This window comes from Apis florea, unplaced genomic scaffold (assembly GCF_048593485.1).
Source record: "Apis florea isolate Af1SG1 unplaced genomic scaffold, ASM4859348v1 contig_1794_pilon, whole genome shotgun sequence".
NCBI classification, from domain to species: domain Eukaryota; kingdom Metazoa; phylum Arthropoda; class Insecta; order Hymenoptera; family Apidae; genus Apis; species Apis florea.
This window is the reverse complement of record NW_028256482.1, coordinates 2,126,403-2,144,515: the sequence shown is the minus strand read 5'-3', so window position 1 is coordinate 2,144,515 and position 18,113 is coordinate 2,126,403. Positions and strand designations below refer to the sequence as shown.

Sequence of the window (18,113 nt, the reverse complement as noted above, 5' to 3'; positions counted from 1 at the left end):
AATATCAGACACATTTTTTTAAAGACAAGATAAAGTAGAATAGAATAAGAATTATTATCATCTTTTGAATATAAAAATATCAAAAATATTATTTCCAAAATTATTTAAAAAATAATATTGTTCGTCAATTCCTTTATTTTACTTTCTCTAGCATCTAAAAAATGTTTCTGGTTCTCAAAAGATGGCGTTAACATTCAATTTTTACTTTATATCTAGCCTCTTTTTATTTATATATCTCCAAACCAGGAGTTGATTAATTTTATTGTTTTTTTTATCTAACATAATAATTAAAAATCTTATTCTATTCAATGTTTATATATCTTAAATATGTAATTCAAAGGTATTTATATTTTATTCATATTTCTTTATATATATATATATATATAATTTTTTCTAATAATAGAATATTTTTATTTTTTATCAAATTTTCATAAAATCATAAATATTTTCTTGTATGTATTATATATAGTATATATAATAATATGTATAAATATTTATATATTAACAATATGTATAAAAAATAAATAAATCCAACATTAACAACAACTTTATATTTAAATTTCCATTTATATAAAATATAAAAAATGTCATAAATTATTTTCATTGTAAATAAAAAATATAAGAATAATTTTTAATTTATGAATAATTTTAATTCATATATGAGTTTATTATTATATAACAGTTAAAAAAATCTATGAATACAATACTTATAAACGTATATTATTAAAAAATATATTAGTGAAATTATTTTTAAAATTTGTTAATTTTATCAATTTATATAATTAAATTAATTATAATTTTTGCACTTATCGCTCTAAATCATAGAGGGCACACTAAACGCTTTGATTTTTTATGCGATTGGTATTTCAGAACTTAGAATCCCATTAAGTCCCATTAAATTTTATTCTGTATCTCATCTGTGGACCTATCATATACATACAAGTACGTATTTAGGCATCATATTATACTGTATTTTGTTTAAAAAACATTATCTAGTTTTTTTTTTTACTTATATTAGTATACATACATATATACATACATATATATATATATATATATACATATGCTCAAATTTGCGCGTGCGCAAGTATATTTGATGAAACAATGGAAAAATACGAAGTTTTGAAACAAGTGGGTGAGGGATCCTTTGGACAAGTATATAAAGCAAAAAAAAGATCCGATGGTGAAATTGTAGCTTTCAAAGTAATTCGGAAGGTAAAAGGATAAGAATTCGCAATTAAGCTTTTGATTTCTTAATTTTATAACTGTACATATTTTCACGACTTGTCATTAGTAGTAAATATTATAACAAACATAATTATTTAGCGTGGTAGATCATTTAAGGAATTGAAAAGCTTGCGTCAAGAATGTGAAATTCAACGTCGTCTTCATCATCCAAATATTGTTCAAATGCTTGATTCATTTGAAACAGAAAATGAGGTATTAAAATAGTTTTTGAGAATCATCTATATTTATGCATTTATGCATTTTCTTTCGGGTACAACTAATCTTTTCTGCAGATAGTTGTTGTGACTGAATATGCAGACAAGGAATTGTATGAGATATTAGGTAAAGCAGGTCGTTTATCTGAACAAAGGGCACAAGTAATAGCTTGTGATCTTGTATCTGCACTTTATTATTTGCATTCCAACAGAGTATTGCACAGGTTCGATATTTCATATGTTATAATATTTCTTAATACTAACATTATTTCTGCTTTAGGGATCTTAAACCACAAAATGTACTTCTTGAAAGTAATGGAGTGGCAAAATTATGTGATTTTGGATTTGCTCGCAGTATGAGTACAGGCACACATGTATTAACTTCTATAAAGGGAACACCATTATATATGGCTCCAGAGCTTATAGAAGAACGCCCTTATGATTATAATGCAGATTTGTGGTGTGTTAATTTTTAAACAATTAAATTTAAAAATATTTAGCAAAGTTTAGTATATATAACATGCAAAGCACTTTGATTCCAGGTCTTTGGGTTGTATTGTATATGAATTAGTAGTAGGGTCTCCACCTTTTCAAACAACTTCTATCCTTCATTTAATCAGGTTAATAAGATTTGAAGCAATTAAGTGGCCAGATTATATTTCACAAAATTGCAAACAGTTCTTGCAGGTTATAACCTATTCATATACTTTGAAGTTTTCAAATGAAAAAGTTTTCAATAAAAATTTTTATCAATGAAAATTTGATTAGTAGGGATTATTACAAAAGGATCCTTCGCAAAGGTTAACTTGGCCAGCTCTTTTAGATCATCCTTTTGTCAAAAATAGACTAGTAATAGTTGGTGAAATTGGACCCACACCATTTACTACACCTCTATCTGCAAGTCAAGCTAGAGAAAAACAGTTGCAGTTACAAAATTTGACGGTGCAACCTACTGATCATCAGTCAAAGTATATATATGTATATATTAGAGTTAAAATTCTATCAAAAAAATTCAATTTTTTTTATTCAATACTAAATTCTAACAAATCTTTCTATTTTTAATATTCGTTTTGATTAATTAATTTAAAAATTGACTCCATGTTGTTGAAACTAAGCTTTATTTTTATAATTAACTAATCAATGCTATTACTAACAGGAAATTTTAAATAAAATCAATTTCGTCTCGTAGATTTAGATCCAGTACAAATAGATTTCAAATTTCAAATTGTAACAGTTAGTGTATATATTATATAATTTTATATCTTTTATATATAATTTAATATTAAAATTTTATTTAAAAAGTATATATATAATAAGTATATATTTAAACATTTTTATTTAAAAAATAATAAATAAGAATTTCAATATAACATAGATTTTTGGAGAAGGCAATTAAAAAGTTACAAGAACATGAAAGAACAATCGAAGAACGCCGGCAAAAAACATTTACGTCATATCCGCGTTATCCAATACCACACGGATATTGCCAGTATGATCAATGTTACACTTTACGACATAGCGAACCAAGTGGAACGGATTCTAGTACCAGTGTCGATGTACTGTTAGGAAACCTTAGCCTAAGAGCATCCTTGAAAAGCGATTTACTCTCAGCAGATCATACATTATGTCAAAGTGATTGTCCAAACAGTAATGACTCGACAAATAAACAAGATGGTTTAACATTTGAACAAATGTTAAGCATTAAATTACCGGTTTACGTAAGCGAACGAAATCCGAATGAATATCTAGAAGAAGAGAAATTACAAAAGAAGATCGAAATGAAAAATATCGAGGAAAGTAAATTTCGTCTTATGCAACAGATCATTTCTCGAGACATCGATCACAGCGAGAAAGATCGTGAAAATAACGAGTACGCATATAATCAAAAATTACGTTCCCGACGGGACGATAATACAGCCAATGCTGGACTATCGTGTGGCAACAGAATACCAGACTGGAATCCAAAAGCTGTCGACAGACCGATCGAAAACGAAGAATGGATAGCATTTTTGCAACGATCCATGGAGGAAATCATGGATGGCGAAGTAGGATCGTTGCTTCAGCAAAATTGCGTGTCAGTATTCGTATCGCCACTGAGAAATCCTGCAGCCGGTTGCCGAGTCATCGAATACGTTGCTTGTCTTTTGTCCCTACCATACGTTGTGTCTGTGACAAAAGATTCCCTCGAGAAGATCACTCAAGTATATTTGGACGTTCGAGTAGTGCCGAATCTCGTTTACTCTTTGAAACTTTTAATGTCGAAACGTTCCGAGCCCGAAGGAGAGAAAAAGTCTGAGCCGACAAATGCAATCACGCGATCGGCATCCACGTTATCCGCGGACGAACTGCAAACCTTAGAATACATGATGCTTGTACTTTGCAGATTGGTTTACAATAGACAACAGTTTCTTACCCAATTCTGTGATGCCGTTTATATCGTAAACGGAGTGACGTTGCTACAACAATTATTGAGTTTAGAAAAAAGAAAGGCACGCGTAGTCGTAGACCTCGTTGCAATTTTAAGCAATATATTACGTTCTCAACCGGAAAATGCTCATCTCGTTGAAAAAGTTGTATTGCATTCACATTTATCGGGTAAGTTTGCCGACAGGAAATTGTATTTTCTTTCTTTTTTGCTTTGTTTCGTTTCTTTTTGTTGTTGTTTTGTAACACGAATGTCGGTCAGTTGTTACATCGAGAAAATATTTTTTTCACAAAAAGGAAACTCGATAGAACAGCTTGGTAAACTGCTCACGCATCGGCAAGCGATACTCAGAATGAGAACTTGCCACCTGATTAGACTATTGGGTAGATTTTCTTGTAGAGCTTTACAACAAATCTGGTGTAAATCTCTAAAGAGTTTAGTAGAAAATTTAATCATGGACAACGATCAAGCTGTAAGGCTTGTAAGTAATAATAAAAAACTTAGGTCAATGGTTTGACTAAACTCACAGAAATATTACATAGAGGATGTGTATACTTTCAGGCCGCCGAAGATGCAGTCAACGAATTAAAGGAATTGATATACTACAATCAAGAAAATCCTGTTACTTGATGCATTTTCTTTTCTTTTTTTTTTTTTTTTTTTCAAACATTTTTGACATTTCATTTTTTGTATCTGACAACAAAACGTATGAATATTAATTTCTTTTTTACCAAACTAAACAATATTTTGTTGTTATTTTTATTTATATACTTAACAAAGAAGTCGAACTTTTTAAATTCTAGTAAAATTCAATTACAATTTCTTACTAAGTATCCACTCAATAGATATGTCATCCGTCGAATTGTTATCCGCGGTTCCATTCATCTCTCGTTTGCCACATTCTTCCTTGTACATTTCTCGTAACTTAAGCATGTCTTTCTCACTGAATTCTTTTCGTTGGCCGAGTTTCACCTTTTTCTTCTAATGTAATTTATACGAACGAGTAAAAAGAAAAAAGAAACGAAAGAACATTCGAAGGGACATTTCGTCGATTACTTACTTTCGGTGTGATGGTCGGCTCGCCATTTTTTGAGAACGCGTAAGAACTATAATGCATTATGCTCTCGTAATCGTAACCGATTCCGTAATCCGTGACAGTGCGATTGTCATATTTGTTAAAATTGTGCTCTCTTCCTGTGTGAACAATGCGAACGATCGATTATCGCAATCAATATCGAATCTTTCCAATCATAATCCAAATATAACCGAGCGGTTTTACCTGGCTTTATATTTTCCCAATTGATCGTCACCCATTCGTCACGATCCGCGGCACTTTGTTGATGATAAAAACCCAACGCGTGCATCAGCTCGTGTACAATTACACCATGCTGCACGCATCCCGGATTCTGCAAATTCACCACCTGCCCGTGATCGTGTCTACCCACCAGGGACCAACATCCCGACGATTTCGCTTCTATGGTGATGTAATCATTGTCAGATTTTTCGTAGGGGCGGAAACGTATGCATGTGTTCTTGTGATAATCCTCAATAGCGTCTTTGATCATCTCTATGTCTTCTTCGTCTAATCGAGTGCAATCTCTTTTTTATTAATTCTATCGATAAGATAAGAAAATCTTATTAATAAGACGCGACAAATTACCAAAATCATCCTCCTTTATGTAATAGGGTACAACACCGCCTGGCCAACGGAACGCCGTTTTTATCAGGCCATTCTTTATTTCATCCTCGTCCGTGATCATTATATCTCCTTCGTACAAACCGCTTAGCTCCCAAACATTGTGCTTGTCCGTTTTTCTCCACGATTTTATGCGATTAGCTGTCAAAAATTAATGTACGAATATCGGGGATCATCGTTCGATCGATTCCCTCTTGCGGCTCACGAAAGTATTCGAAAGTGTTTTACAGCAAAAAAAAAAAAAAAAAAAATTGTGCTAAAAATTGCTCGGAGAAATTTTTTTTTTGCTTTTGTCTCTTCAAAATGATATGATACTTTCATGAGCCATTGCACGTATCTGCCCTACCGATAGTTTCATGCTCGTGAGTCTCTGCGAATGTCCCTTGAAATTTCGCTGTTGGAGGGATGATTTTATGCCCAGAATCGTGATCGATTTCGATTAGGCTGATCGAATTGATACCGAGACTCGTGGCTACGATAATTAACATAATTACTATTTCACCATATTTTAGACAATGCATCTTTCTACGATAAACGACTTGATTATTCAATCCTTATTACGCGCGACCAAAACATGTACTATGATATAAATCGCAGAGGTGAACATTTATATATACCAACGTAACTGCAGTCTTATACGTATAGATAAGGAAATACGTATTCTACTCTCGTTTTTCATTATCAAGCTTGTTAAAAAGCTCGCTACGTATTTGTTAAAACTTGGTCATAACCGATATGCATAATCATTTCCGTTGTTTAATTGCGATTCAATCGAATATCTCCCTTTCCATCATTCGTATATCTCGATATACCTTGAAATTTGCTCTTAAACGTCGTAAATGCATATTTTTCGAACGAACGTTATAGAAGAAATTGGTCGAGAAATATTTTTTATTGTTTATATTTTAATATCTATTCATGTTTGTGTTAAGAGATAAGTAACAAAGATATGTATGGATGATGAGAATCAATTCACAAGATTAACGATTTCAAAGTCAATCTTTTTTTTTCTTTTTTTCTTGTCAACTTGAAAATAATTCGTTAAATTTATATTAAATTTATATTATCGAGTTTACGAAAGTTTATCATATATCAGGAATAATAAAAATTCATAGCGAAACACAATATACTTCCGTTCTCTTTAAGGCTTTTACATTCTCTTCTAAAATAATATATATATATATATATATCAATGCAAATTAAATGATAACGAGACCGCAAAGAGAATACTAATTTATTATCTAAATGGTTATTTAGTCTACTGATTGGCCAATAATAACTCGTGTTAAGTTAAAGCTGAAACGAAAATCTTTGCAAACGAAAATGTAATCTAAAATTAACTCAAGGGTCTCGAATTAAAATGTTCCCACATTTTTGGGATACAATTAGTTCGTTAAAGGGAGTAAAGAGAACGATATCGCATTATTGCAACGTCAATGTCTATAAATACGTTCACATTTGATTTCTCCAGTGTTCAAACAAGATTTGACTCTTTCTTGAAAAAGAAAGTAAAGAGTGAAATTTGTGCCTTTGCGAATTTTGTTTTTTTTTTTTTTTTTTTAACTTTTTAAAAATAATACAAAGAATTATCAAAAATCCGATGTCAACGATATTTTGATATTATTTATATGTAGTATGGTATATCATATGTAGGTCAAAATGATTCGGTAGTCATCTGTGTGTAATTCGGAATCGCTTTAGAGATCTTTATCTTGTTTCCTTGCTGTATCTTTTTTAATTGTCGAGCAACATAACCTCAAATTTTATAGGTTTTTCATATCGATTAAGATGTTCGACAAAAGCATCGAAGCATCGATGAAACAGTTCGGGATTTGAATTTCTAATCGAAAGATCATTCTCGCGTCTTAATCGTTTTGCAATAGTTCGATCACTTTTTTTTAATTTTTTGAAACGGAAATTGCTCGAAGAAACGGAATATCTGATACCTTTTTTTCAAAGATAATCATGGGTAAACTCGTAATCGCGCTTGAAAATCTTTTCAAAGAGCGATCGAAGCAAGGTCAATGACCAGCCTGTTCCAGATTCGAGTAGGAGCTCCACATAGCCTAAATTCTAACCGGATTTCTTGGAACCGCAAGCAAGCAGAATGCTTCTTTCGCGTCTGTTACGAAAAATATACGCCTTTTTCAAGCACCAATGGCCAATGATCAAATATTCTTCAAATATTCGCATGTCTATCTTATTTCAAATTCAACGCTTTTATTCATAATTACTCGGCCATTTGTTGCATTTAATATTCCACTTATAAATTCCTCGTATCTACCTTAAAACATCTACATTAAAAAATAATCGTAATAACATCCGTAGATTCCATCATACGATCCTCTCTGCATTAGAAGAAAAATTACGTTATCGAAAAGTCGATAATTACTTGATTTAAATTAGATTTTAGGAAAAAAGAACGTTGTAAATAAATAAATATTTAATAAATGATATATTGCAAAAGTATATATATCTTTCTTGCACGTATGGACTACACTATGCCGATTCTTCGTGAACCACTGACCCACTGGAACCCACTAGGATCCACTGGGAAGTATCGGCGGGAACGTCCTGTCGCGTCAGAAACGTATTTCGGTAGTAGCGTACACTCACCACAAAAAACCATACTTTTTCAGTGAAGTTCACTGACCTCGTCCAGCCTCTTCGAATTCCATCTCCTTTTCTCTCCCCCTTTTATCCCTCTCTTTCCATCGTATCGCTTGCACGATACTTGCACGATTTATCTTCACCTCTTTCTCGCATTTCTTTTTTTCTTTTCTTTTTTCTTTTTTTTTTTCGATATCGGTAACGAATTTACGCGATATGAAATGGAAATAAGGAAAGAAGAAAAAAAATGGCGATGCACGTTGATCGGTACGTGTAAGCACGTGGACATTGGGCCGTTATCTAGCGGACCACGCACAACAATGTCCTCCTGTTTCCCGAGCCATAAATTCCTATCTGCTTACTACGTTTTCCTTTCTATTCCTCTTTGCATTTCTTTTTTTTCTTTTCTTCTCCTTTCCCCGCCTCTTTGAACTTAATTTCCTCTCTTTCCTCTTCTTTTCTCTCCTCCTTGCGTGCGTCCATTTCTTTTTCGTCCATCTCCTTTTCTCTCTACTCGGCGAAGGGAACGTTTTCCAAACCGTTCGTCTCTTTTCGCATTATCCTTTCCTATCTTTTCCTTGGACGGTCGCCTCTTGCCCCCACCATTTTCCACGCTCCTTCTCCCCACCCTTCAACCCACCGTTCAGTTGATACAAGTATTTCCGAGCTCTCGACTCGGTCATACACCTGTGAGAGTGAAAGTGTCCTCCATCCCCACTAAGAAGCTTTGTACCGTATACCCATGCTTACGAAGCAGCAGCTTCGACACTAGAAGAGACACCAGAGGTGACACCGCTACCACCATTATCACCACCACTGCCAATTGCTACCGCTATCGTCATCGTTGAGAACGTATATAGGTATATTTTCTTGAATCGTGAATTCAAAAATTCATTTTCGAATTTTTAATCATTCATTCTCTCGTTTCTCGTTTAATACTTATTATTTATTTACCGATCCGTATATTGGATCGACGCGATTTTTTTTTTTTTTTTTTTTCAACTAATTTAATTCACTCGTAATTAAGTAGGCACGAAGAAATTGTCGAACGGTGCAGAATACATCTTGAAACGATTATTTTGCCAAGTAAGAGGGGACTAACTTCCAACTTTTTAAATATCCAAGAATAATGTTGATCTTTTTTATAATGTGTTGTTGATAACAACGTCGAAATGTCTCGGCTATAATGTACGTGGTTGCTTATTTTTTTTTTTCTTCTTTCCCCCTCCCCCCCCCATTTTTTTTATTACACATTGAATATTTTCGATGTGAAAGTATGAAAGAGAAAGAATGAAACAAAGGAGGAAGGAAATTTACGCGCCAAGTATAGAAACTGGAGGGTCTAAAGGGAATTAAAGAGAAAGTAAGACGGCAAAGGCAGCGGGTACGTTCTGCCTGTTAGAAATATTCTTATAACGTATAACGTGTAAAGCCACGATGAGGTTAAAAGACATTAAAATGCTTTCATCGATGTATTACCTCGTCGTATCCGATGTATTACATCTCGAGGAGAAATTTCGAAAGGCGTGTTCCATAATTTTTTTCTCTCTTTTTTTTTTCTTTCTTTCTTTCTTTCTTTCTTTCTTTCTTTCCTTTTTTTTTCTTTCACCGTACTTCTCTACTCGCCAGTTCAGTTGCCAGTCAAAATAATACGGACGGTTTTACAAGGTATAGACGGTGCGGCAGTTTGCGATCGAACTGAAGTAATAAACCCAGAAACGGCATTCGGGGCCAATACACCTACCTTCTTTTATAGGGCAACGAACTCGGTACTCTTGTATAGTATCACGACCGTAGAGTGTCGCTCGCACCAAGGTTTATTCGCATACATTACGCTCTGGGAGAGAGAGACGACGACGACGGTGTGTATGTGTGTATACGATGCGTATATCGATGAATTAATTGGTAATTCAAATGGGAGGACCGTTTTAGAGAGATTGTTCAATAGGATTATATACATATTTTATCGTACGTGAGACGTAGATACGACGCAAATAATATACGTACGCGTGTAAAATATCTCTAAATTATTCCTCGATCATGGTCCAAGACCGTTTTTTAATCGGTGAATAATAATATGTATGCGAGCTCACGTTCGTACCATCCTCCGTAATCATCGTCAAATTCATTAAACTTTCTGAAATGCTTCGATATGTTTTTACGTAATAGCACGAGCAATAAACTGTTTCTCGATTATCTCCTTTCGCCGAGAATATTTCGTTTTCGGTTCATCGGCCTGTCCTGCATCGGACACAGTGCAGATGTAAAATGGCATGTCTGCGAAGTACGAAAGTCGTGAAAATAGCGTATTAACGAAATTAGCATAAAAGGAGAAAGTCGCGGTCGTCGGCCGCACTTGGCCACGTTTGGTGGTTTCGACCGTCGAATCTGCGAATTCCCGTGTGAGAAACGGCTCTCGCAATGCGATGCGAGAGATACAGGGCAGACCAATAGGGCACGCTTCGAGAAAAACGGATATTGCATTTATATCTGTGTGTGAGCGAGAGAGAATTTATTTGTTCGTCGATATAAGCAGCATAATAGAGAGAAAAAATTGTCGGAAAATTGCGATTTCGATTCATATGAGAGATATATTCTTGATTTTTGAATCTTCCTCGAAATCGATAACGTTATAATCTAATCTTTTTTTTTTTATCGGAGAATTTTAACGCTTTTAAATTTAGTACGCCTCATCGAATCCGATGGTATATAAATTAAAGCTAAAAATGAAAGGTAAAAGTTGTTGGCAAAGTCTTGATACTTGGTGTGACTACGATGTGACTCGCACACGGGTGAACAAACTTGAGAAATTTATCGAGGAGAAACGATGATCTCTCGCGAGCAAAGAAAAGGACCCTAACCTTGATAACTGGATCCAGCCAATGACCCCAGTCGATCGTTGCCCTGGTTCTACCTGCTTACCACAAGAATTAGAGGAAAGAGATAGATAGTCTAGTATCTATCCGCGCCAATTTTGCATCATTAACCTTTCTTTCAAAAATTTCACCATTTCCAATTACCATGTAAAAAATTGCAATCTTACGTTTATCGAGAAGAGATACGCAAAAACTGTTGAAGATAGATACGAAGTAAAAAAAAAAAAAAAAAAAATGGTGAAAAGAGAAAGACGAAAGGATAAAAAAGAAAGAAATAATAAAATCGCGATCAAATCGACGAATTAAAGAAAGCAGTGAGAATGAAAATACGAATGGACGATGACGAGAGGAAGAAAATCGCGAAGAAAAATTGCGCTGCTTGTCCATGAGAATCGACGACGATCGGTATATATAAAGTTCGTTGCATCTTGCAAGAAAAAAATCTAATGTCATCGGCCGGTCAACGGTTCGGTGTTTTACAAACCCGATAGTCCTTGAAGAAAAATTCATTTTATCGAACACGGAGTAGTCGACCTTAGGTTAAACGAAAAAATCTATCGCAATGGCGAATTCGATTCGAGAAACTCGCTTACTACCGGCTCACTTTTTAGAAAAAGACAAATGAATCGTCTTTCTCTTCTTATCGGAAGAAAGATTTTGTCCACTTTTCTCGAAAATAAAAAAGAGATATACGAATATAACGAGTCAAGCTGCAAGTAAGCATCAAGGACGCGTGAATCGAATCCATCACAAATGACCTTCTCAGTCATTGACCGTCCTAGGGGATACAACAGAAATTAAATTCCATCCAATAGAACTTTTACTCACTTAGCGTACTTAATAACAACTCGGCGAAGCAATATTTCTACGCACAGGTGAACATCCTATCTCGTCAACCATATACTATATACACCTTGTACAATTTGCAAAAATATTTTTTCAAAAATACTTCAAATATTCATGTTCTTTTTAATTTTTTTTAAATCTTCCTTCTAATCTTCCTATTCTCTTCTTCTATTCTTCTCCTTCTCCTTCTTCTTTAAATTCTTTTTTGATTTTTTCTTCTTATCCTTCTACTTTCTTCTTTGATATTCTTCTTCTTTAACTTCTTTTCAATTTCTTTTCCTTTCCCTTATATCTTCTTCTTTCATCTTCTTCTTTGACTTATTTTTTCCCTCTCTTTCTATCTTCTCCTTTCATTTCTTCTTCTCCTTCTTTCATCTTCTTATTTTCTTCTTCTATCGTTCTTCGACTTTTTCCTTCTTCCATCTTCTTTGACTTCTCCTCCTTCACTTTCTATCGTCTTCTTTGATTTCTTTTTCTTCCTTTACTTCTTATTTTCTTTAACTTATTCTTCTTCTCTTTGTTCTTCTTCTCTGATTTATTCTCCTTCCTTTTTTCTCTTTTTATCTTTTTCTTTTTACCTTCACATTTTTTTCTTTGATTTCTTCTCCTTTCATCTTTCTCTTCTCGTTCCATCTTCACCTCCGTCTACACCTTTTTCTTCTACTTTTTTCTTCTCATTCTATATTCTACATTCACCTTTGCCTTCCCCTTCTTCTTTTCGTTCTATATTCTACATTCGTTTTCGTCTTCCCCTTCTACATTCTTCTTTTCTATATTCTACATTCGCCTTCTTCTTCTTCTCATTCTATATTCTACATTCACCTTCTTCTTCTCATTCTATATTCTACATTCACCTTCTTCTTCTCATTCTATATTCTACATTCACCTTCTTCTTCTCATTCTATATTCTACATTCACCTTCTTCTTCTCATTCTATATCTTGCATTCGTCTTCTTCTTCTCATTCTATATTCTATATTTGCCTTCGCCTTCCTCTTCTATCTTCTTCTTTTCGTTCTACATTCTACATTCGCCTTCGCCTTCCTCTTCTATCTTCTTCTTTTCATTCTATATTCTACATTCGTTTTCGTCTTCCCCTTCTACATTCTTCTTTTCTATATTCTACATTCGCCTTCTTCTCATTTTATCTTACATTCACATTCTTCTTCTTCATACATTCACATTCTACATTCTACATTTGTCTTCGTTTTCTCCTTCTATCTTCTTCTTTTCATTCTATATCTTACATTCACATTCTTCTTCTTCTTATATTCACATTCTACATTCTACATTTGTCTTCGTCTTCGCCTTCTATCTTTTTCTTTTCATTCTACCTTTTACATTCGCCTTCGCCTTCGCCTTCGCCTTCGCCTTCGCCTTCGCCTTCGCCTTCGCCTTCGCCTTCGCCTTCGCCTTCGCCTTCGCCTTCGCCTTCGCCTTCGCCTTCGCCTTCGCCTTCGCCTTCGCCTTCGCCTTCGCCTTCGCCTTCGCCTTCGCCTTCGCCTTCGCCTTCGCCTTCGCCTTCGCCTTCGCCTTCGCCTTCGCCTTCGCCTTCGCCTTCGCCTTCGCCTTCGCCTTCGCCTTCGCCTTCGCCTTCGCCTTCGCCTTCGCCTTCGCCTTCGCCTTCGCCTTCGCCTTCGCCTTCGCCTTCGCCTTCGCCTTCGCCTTCGCCTTCGCCTTCGCCTTCGCCTTCGCCTTCGCCTTCGCCTTCGCCTTCGCCTTCGCCTTCGCCTTCGCCTTCGCCTTCGCCTTCGCCTTCGCCTTCGCCTTCGCCTTCGCCTTCGCCTTCGCCTTCGCCTTCGCCTTCGCCTTCGCCTTCGCCTTCGCCTTCGCCTTCGCCTTCGCCTTCGCCTTCGCCTTCGCCTTCGCCTTCGCCTTCGCCTTCGCCTTCGCCTTCGCCTTCGCCTTCGCCTTCGCCTTCGCCTTCGCCTTCGCCTTCGCCTTCGCCTTCGCCTTCGCCTTCGCCTTCGCCTTCGCCTTCGCCTTCGCCTTCGCCTTCGCCTTCGCCTTCGCCTTCGCCTTCGCCTTCGCCTTCGCCTTCGCCTTCGCCTTCGCCTTCGCCTTCGCCTTCGCCTTCGCCTTCGCCTTCGCCTTCGCCTTCGCCTTCGCCTTCGCCTTCGCCTTCGCCTTCGCCTTCGCCTTCGCCTTCGCTTTTTATCTTTTATCTTTTACTCCTCATCTTTTCGAAAAGAAAAAGAAAAGTTGGTTGAAATGACACAATTATTCATTTTTTTTTTATTCAAATCCCTTTTCATATCCGTTCTGATCTTCGTATTCTTCAAGTTTTTTGAATAATGCATTTATTTAATCGCCTTTTCATCAATTATCTAAATTATCTGTATTCTATCCTATATGAAGAAACTTATTTTGTTTTGTCAACATTTTCTCTATTGAAATGATTTATCATCTCAGCAGCAACTGATTATCGCAAAAACGAGTTGAACGTAAGCTTCTATTAGATTGAGAAGTAATATTGCACCTACGCAATTCTTGCTGATTACGAGGAAAAAGGAGATGCTATGTTAGCAATTGTCATAATACCTCATAATTGTCATCATTTTCTAGAAATAAAATCTTCCTTTTTATTCATTGTTATTCAAATTCAGATTGTGCTCGCATCTCTTTTAAAGATATAGAAAAATTATCCTTATATTACATTCTGTAATATAATTGAAATTGGCCGTTATTTTTCTTGAATATTTCCTCTTTTAATTTCGTCTATTCTATAAGATTTGAACTAAGATTTGAACAAGACGAAAATATTTTAACATACTAACAGCTTTGGTTGGAAGTTCCATAAATATTCCCATCGTGTGTGTGTGTGTGTGTGTGTGTGTGTTAATAGCATAGTTTCAAAGTGTAATGTTGACTTGTGTCGAAACTATTTTTGATCATTTGATGCAAAGCGAAACATTTGGAATCGGAACGGACAGTGGTGGTTGTTTCACAATTGTAAAATAGTCGATCAACGATTTGATAGTCAAAATTTACCAGGCCTGACTCGAATATATAATGAGAGGAGAAGGAATCGTATATCATTTACATCGCGTTAAAGGAACTATATTATTCTTCAGACTCGATAGTCGCTCGATCGTTGCTGTTCCGATTGAACATTTTCCCTCTTCTATCCTTTAATATCCATCGTTAAAAAATATCCCCCTTCGATTTTTCATAGATAATCGTGTATTTCTTGCGGTAAGTAAACGTTTAATACTCGAGAACTGAAGAAATCGAGTAAAATTATTCATTATTATTAAATATACGACGAAAATATTTATTTATTATTTATTATTTAAAAATTATAATTTCCTGATCGTTTAACATTTCTCTTCGACCAAAGGATATACATATAATACGTACGTTTCGTTTTTATTTATTTAATCAAAAGTACTTTTTCATTCCTTGTTACAGGTAAGATAGAAATATTATATCGTCCTAGAAGATATATATCCACCATCAACACGACGAATCGAATCAATCAAGATATCATTCGCGATGAATCTCGAACATTACGCGATATTCATATTGCCTTTTCTCCTTCTTCTATATATTCTTCACAAAAGTCGAAAAACGCGTCGTCTACCACCTGGTCCCTGGCAACTTCCTGTCATTGGCTACCTTCCATGGATCGACGCGGAAAAACCCCACGAAACTCTGACGAGATTGTCAAGAGTTTACGGCCCTGTATGCGGATTCCGCATGGGCTCCGTCTATACCGTTTTACTATCAGATCCTCAACTGATACGCCAATCGTTTGCAAAAGACTCGATTACCAACCGAGCACCCCTCTACCTCACGCACGGAATTATGAAAGGTTACGGTAAGCACTCTTTCGTGTGTACATCCACTTGTGTTTACCATTTCCATTCATCGCTTTGCCCAGGTATAATTTGCGCGGAGGGGGAACAATGGAAGGATCAAAGAAAATTCATCAGTAACTGTCTACGAAATTTCGGGATGGTAAAGCACGAAGGGGCGAAACGTGACAAGATGGAGAAACGAATATCGGATGCAGTAAACGAATGCGTATCAGTAGGCTATATCTAATTAACTCTCTCTCTCTCTCTCTCTCTCCCCCTCTTGATAATTGCTAATTGATAAAAGGAGATGAATATATAAACGATCCTCTTCCTTTTTCATCTACGCATACACGCAACAGGTATTGAGAAATCGTGCGGCAAATGGGCCGATCGATCCGTTGGACACGCTTCACCACTGTTTGGGCAATCTTATCAATAGCATCGTGTTTGGAAAAACGTACGAGGAGGAAGATGAAACTTGGAGATGGCTGAGACATCTGCAAGAAGAGGGAGTGAAGCAAATCGGTGTCGCTGGACCGCTCAACTTTTTACCCTTTCTCAGGTAAACACGTATTCCTCTTCGACGATATTTTTCAATCTTACTTGTGAACTGTTCGAGAGGTTTATTGCACAGATTTCTACCGCGATACGGCCGAGTGATACGTTCCATCGTGGACGGGAAGGATAAAACGCACAAAATATATCGGCAAATACTCGACGAGCATCGGTCACGAATCGAGCACGTGACGGAGAGTAAAGTCGACAGCTTTTTAGCGGCATTCGACGAGCAAATGAGGAGGAAAAGTAGCGGGGAATTGGGATATTTCACGGAGCCACAGCTTTATCATTTATTGGCCGATCTGTTCGGCGCCGGAACCGACACCACCTTGACCACCCTTCGTTGGTTTCTCTTATTTATGGCTGCTTATCCTACGGAACAGGTTGCGCATTACCTCTCTATATAATAAAAAATAAATAAATACATATGATAAATTATATATAAAAGTGTACAACAAATTTTATTGCCATACTAAAAAAAATGTAATAAATAATTTTCCCACAGGAGAAAGTACAATCGGAAATGGACGTATGTTTGAAAGAAGGGGAGCAGCCGACTTTGAACGACAGAACGGCCATGCCTCGTCTCGAGGCTGCCATAGCCGAGGTGCAAAGGATAAGGAGTGTTACGCCCCTCGGTATTCCTCACGGGACATCAGAGGTATTTTATTATCCAACGATATATATATATATATATATATACACGGTTAAAGAGGGAAAGAGCTCGTCTCAACTTTCCTCGATGGAAATATTTGTTCGTCCAGGATGTGCAAATAGGCGGTTACGATGTGCCATGCGGCGCTATGATCGTTCCAATGCAGTGGGCCGTGCACACGGATCCTGCTTACTGGCGCGATCCTCTCGAATTCCGACCCGACAGATTCCTGTCCGACGATGGAAGTTTCTTTAAACCGGAATCGTTTCTCCCGTTTCAAAATGGTAAAAAAATCGATTAATTTTTTTTTTTTTTCATTTCATCCTCTCGTTTTATTTATCTTTTATTTATTTCCATCGTTATTTTCTCGTTCGTTTCAAAGGGAAACGCGTTTGCGTCGGAGAGGAGCTCGCCAGAATGATACTGTTCTTGTTCGCCGGCCGAATCCTACGTACGTTCGTCGTGTCTGTACCATTTAATGAGACGGCCGATCTCGAAGGCGAGTGCGGTATCACTCTCGTCCCGAAACCGCATCGGTTGACGTTCGTCGAGCGAGATCGATAATAAAATTATCCGTCTTTTTCGTTCTTCTTTTTGTACAAACGTAAATTTCACGAGAATAAATATCTTTTGAAGATTTATTCGGCGGATTCCGATCGTCCGTTTAGAAAGTTTTCGTCCAATCGGGCGGGCTCCTTCGTTTCTCCTCGATCGCTCTCCCCTCTCCCCTCATATTTTCCCTCTTTGTTGCTGGTCACTTTTTTTTTTCCTTTTTTTTTTTTACGTCTCTTCAGGCACCTACCTGCTGCTCCTTTCATCCCGCTCGAAACGTATCGCCTATCATCCCAATTTCCGCCCACATTCTCATCCTTTCTTTCTCTTTAATCTCGCCTCTTCCACGCGATGGAAGACGCAAGATCTTTTCACCAGATCTCGATCGATAATAATATAATCGGGGAAAGGAATTTTGGTTGAATGGTTGTGAGTGGAAAAAAATGAGAAAAAGGGGAAAAATGAAAAAAAAAAAGACTGTAATTTTCAATTCAAAGAGAACTATGAATATAAATGGTAACGTTAGCTTCCATCGCGATTGTCGATTCTCGATCGAGTGAATCGATCGTGACGCAGAAGCGCGCGCAACGCGCACACACATAAAAATACACGCATGCATACACGTACACAAACACAACACGGTATATATACGGC

At 36.3% G+C, this 18,113-nt stretch overlaps 3 protein-coding genes across 5 annotated transcripts; 2 read left to right on the top strand and 1 right to left on the bottom strand.

The window, feature by feature from the left end:
- The first annotated feature begins 542 nt into the window (after positions 1-542).
- On the top strand, positions 543-4,607 carry fu (STKc_STK36 domain-containing protein fused). Its single transcript, XM_012488497.3, has 10 exons — positions 543-942; positions 1,019-1,215; positions 1,327-1,440; positions 1,521-1,666; positions 1,723-1,902; positions 1,985-2,129; positions 2,214-2,410; positions 2,818-4,037; positions 4,164-4,348; positions 4,429-4,607. The coding sequence occupies exons 2-10, from the start codon at positions 1,105-1,107 to the stop codon at positions 4,495-4,497; spliced, it is 2,367 nt and encodes a 788-aa protein (XP_012343951.2). The 5' UTR covers positions 543-942; positions 1,019-1,104; the 3' UTR covers positions 4,498-4,607.
- phtm (cytochrome P450 enzyme phantom) lies at positions 543-17,548 on the top strand. 3 transcript variants are annotated; one of them, XM_086912255.1, is made up of 8 exons: positions 543-942; positions 15,306-15,714; positions 15,778-15,926; positions 16,054-16,256; positions 16,329-16,635; positions 16,758-16,913; positions 17,017-17,191; positions 17,290-17,548. In XM_086912255.1, the coding sequence occupies exons 2-8, from the start codon at positions 15,390-15,392 to the stop codon at positions 17,469-17,471; spliced, it is 1,497 nt and encodes a 498-aa protein (XP_086768381.1). In that variant the 5' UTR covers positions 543-942; positions 15,306-15,389; the 3' UTR covers positions 17,472-17,548. The 3 variants fall into 3 exon arrangements, with proteins under 3 accessions (XP_086768381.1, XP_086768390.1, XP_086768372.1); XM_086912264.1 differs by lacking the exon at positions 543-942 and adding an exon at positions 14,776-15,089 and having other exon boundaries at positions 15,458-15,926; XM_086912246.1 differs by lacking the exon at positions 543-942 and having other exon boundaries at positions 15,146-15,926.
- LOC100866622 (seminal metalloprotease 1) lies at positions 4,485-6,771 on the bottom strand. The gene is made up of 5 exons (XM_012488503.3): positions 5,910-6,771; positions 5,528-5,704; positions 5,147-5,449; positions 4,928-5,061; positions 4,485-4,848 (listed from the first exon to the last, which is right to left on the bottom strand). The coding sequence occupies exons 1-5, from the start codon at positions 6,082-6,084 to the stop codon at positions 4,681-4,683; spliced, it is 957 nt and encodes a 318-aa protein (XP_012343957.2). The 5' UTR covers positions 6,085-6,771; the 3' UTR covers positions 4,485-4,680.
- Positions 17,549-18,113: the final 565 nt, after the last annotated feature.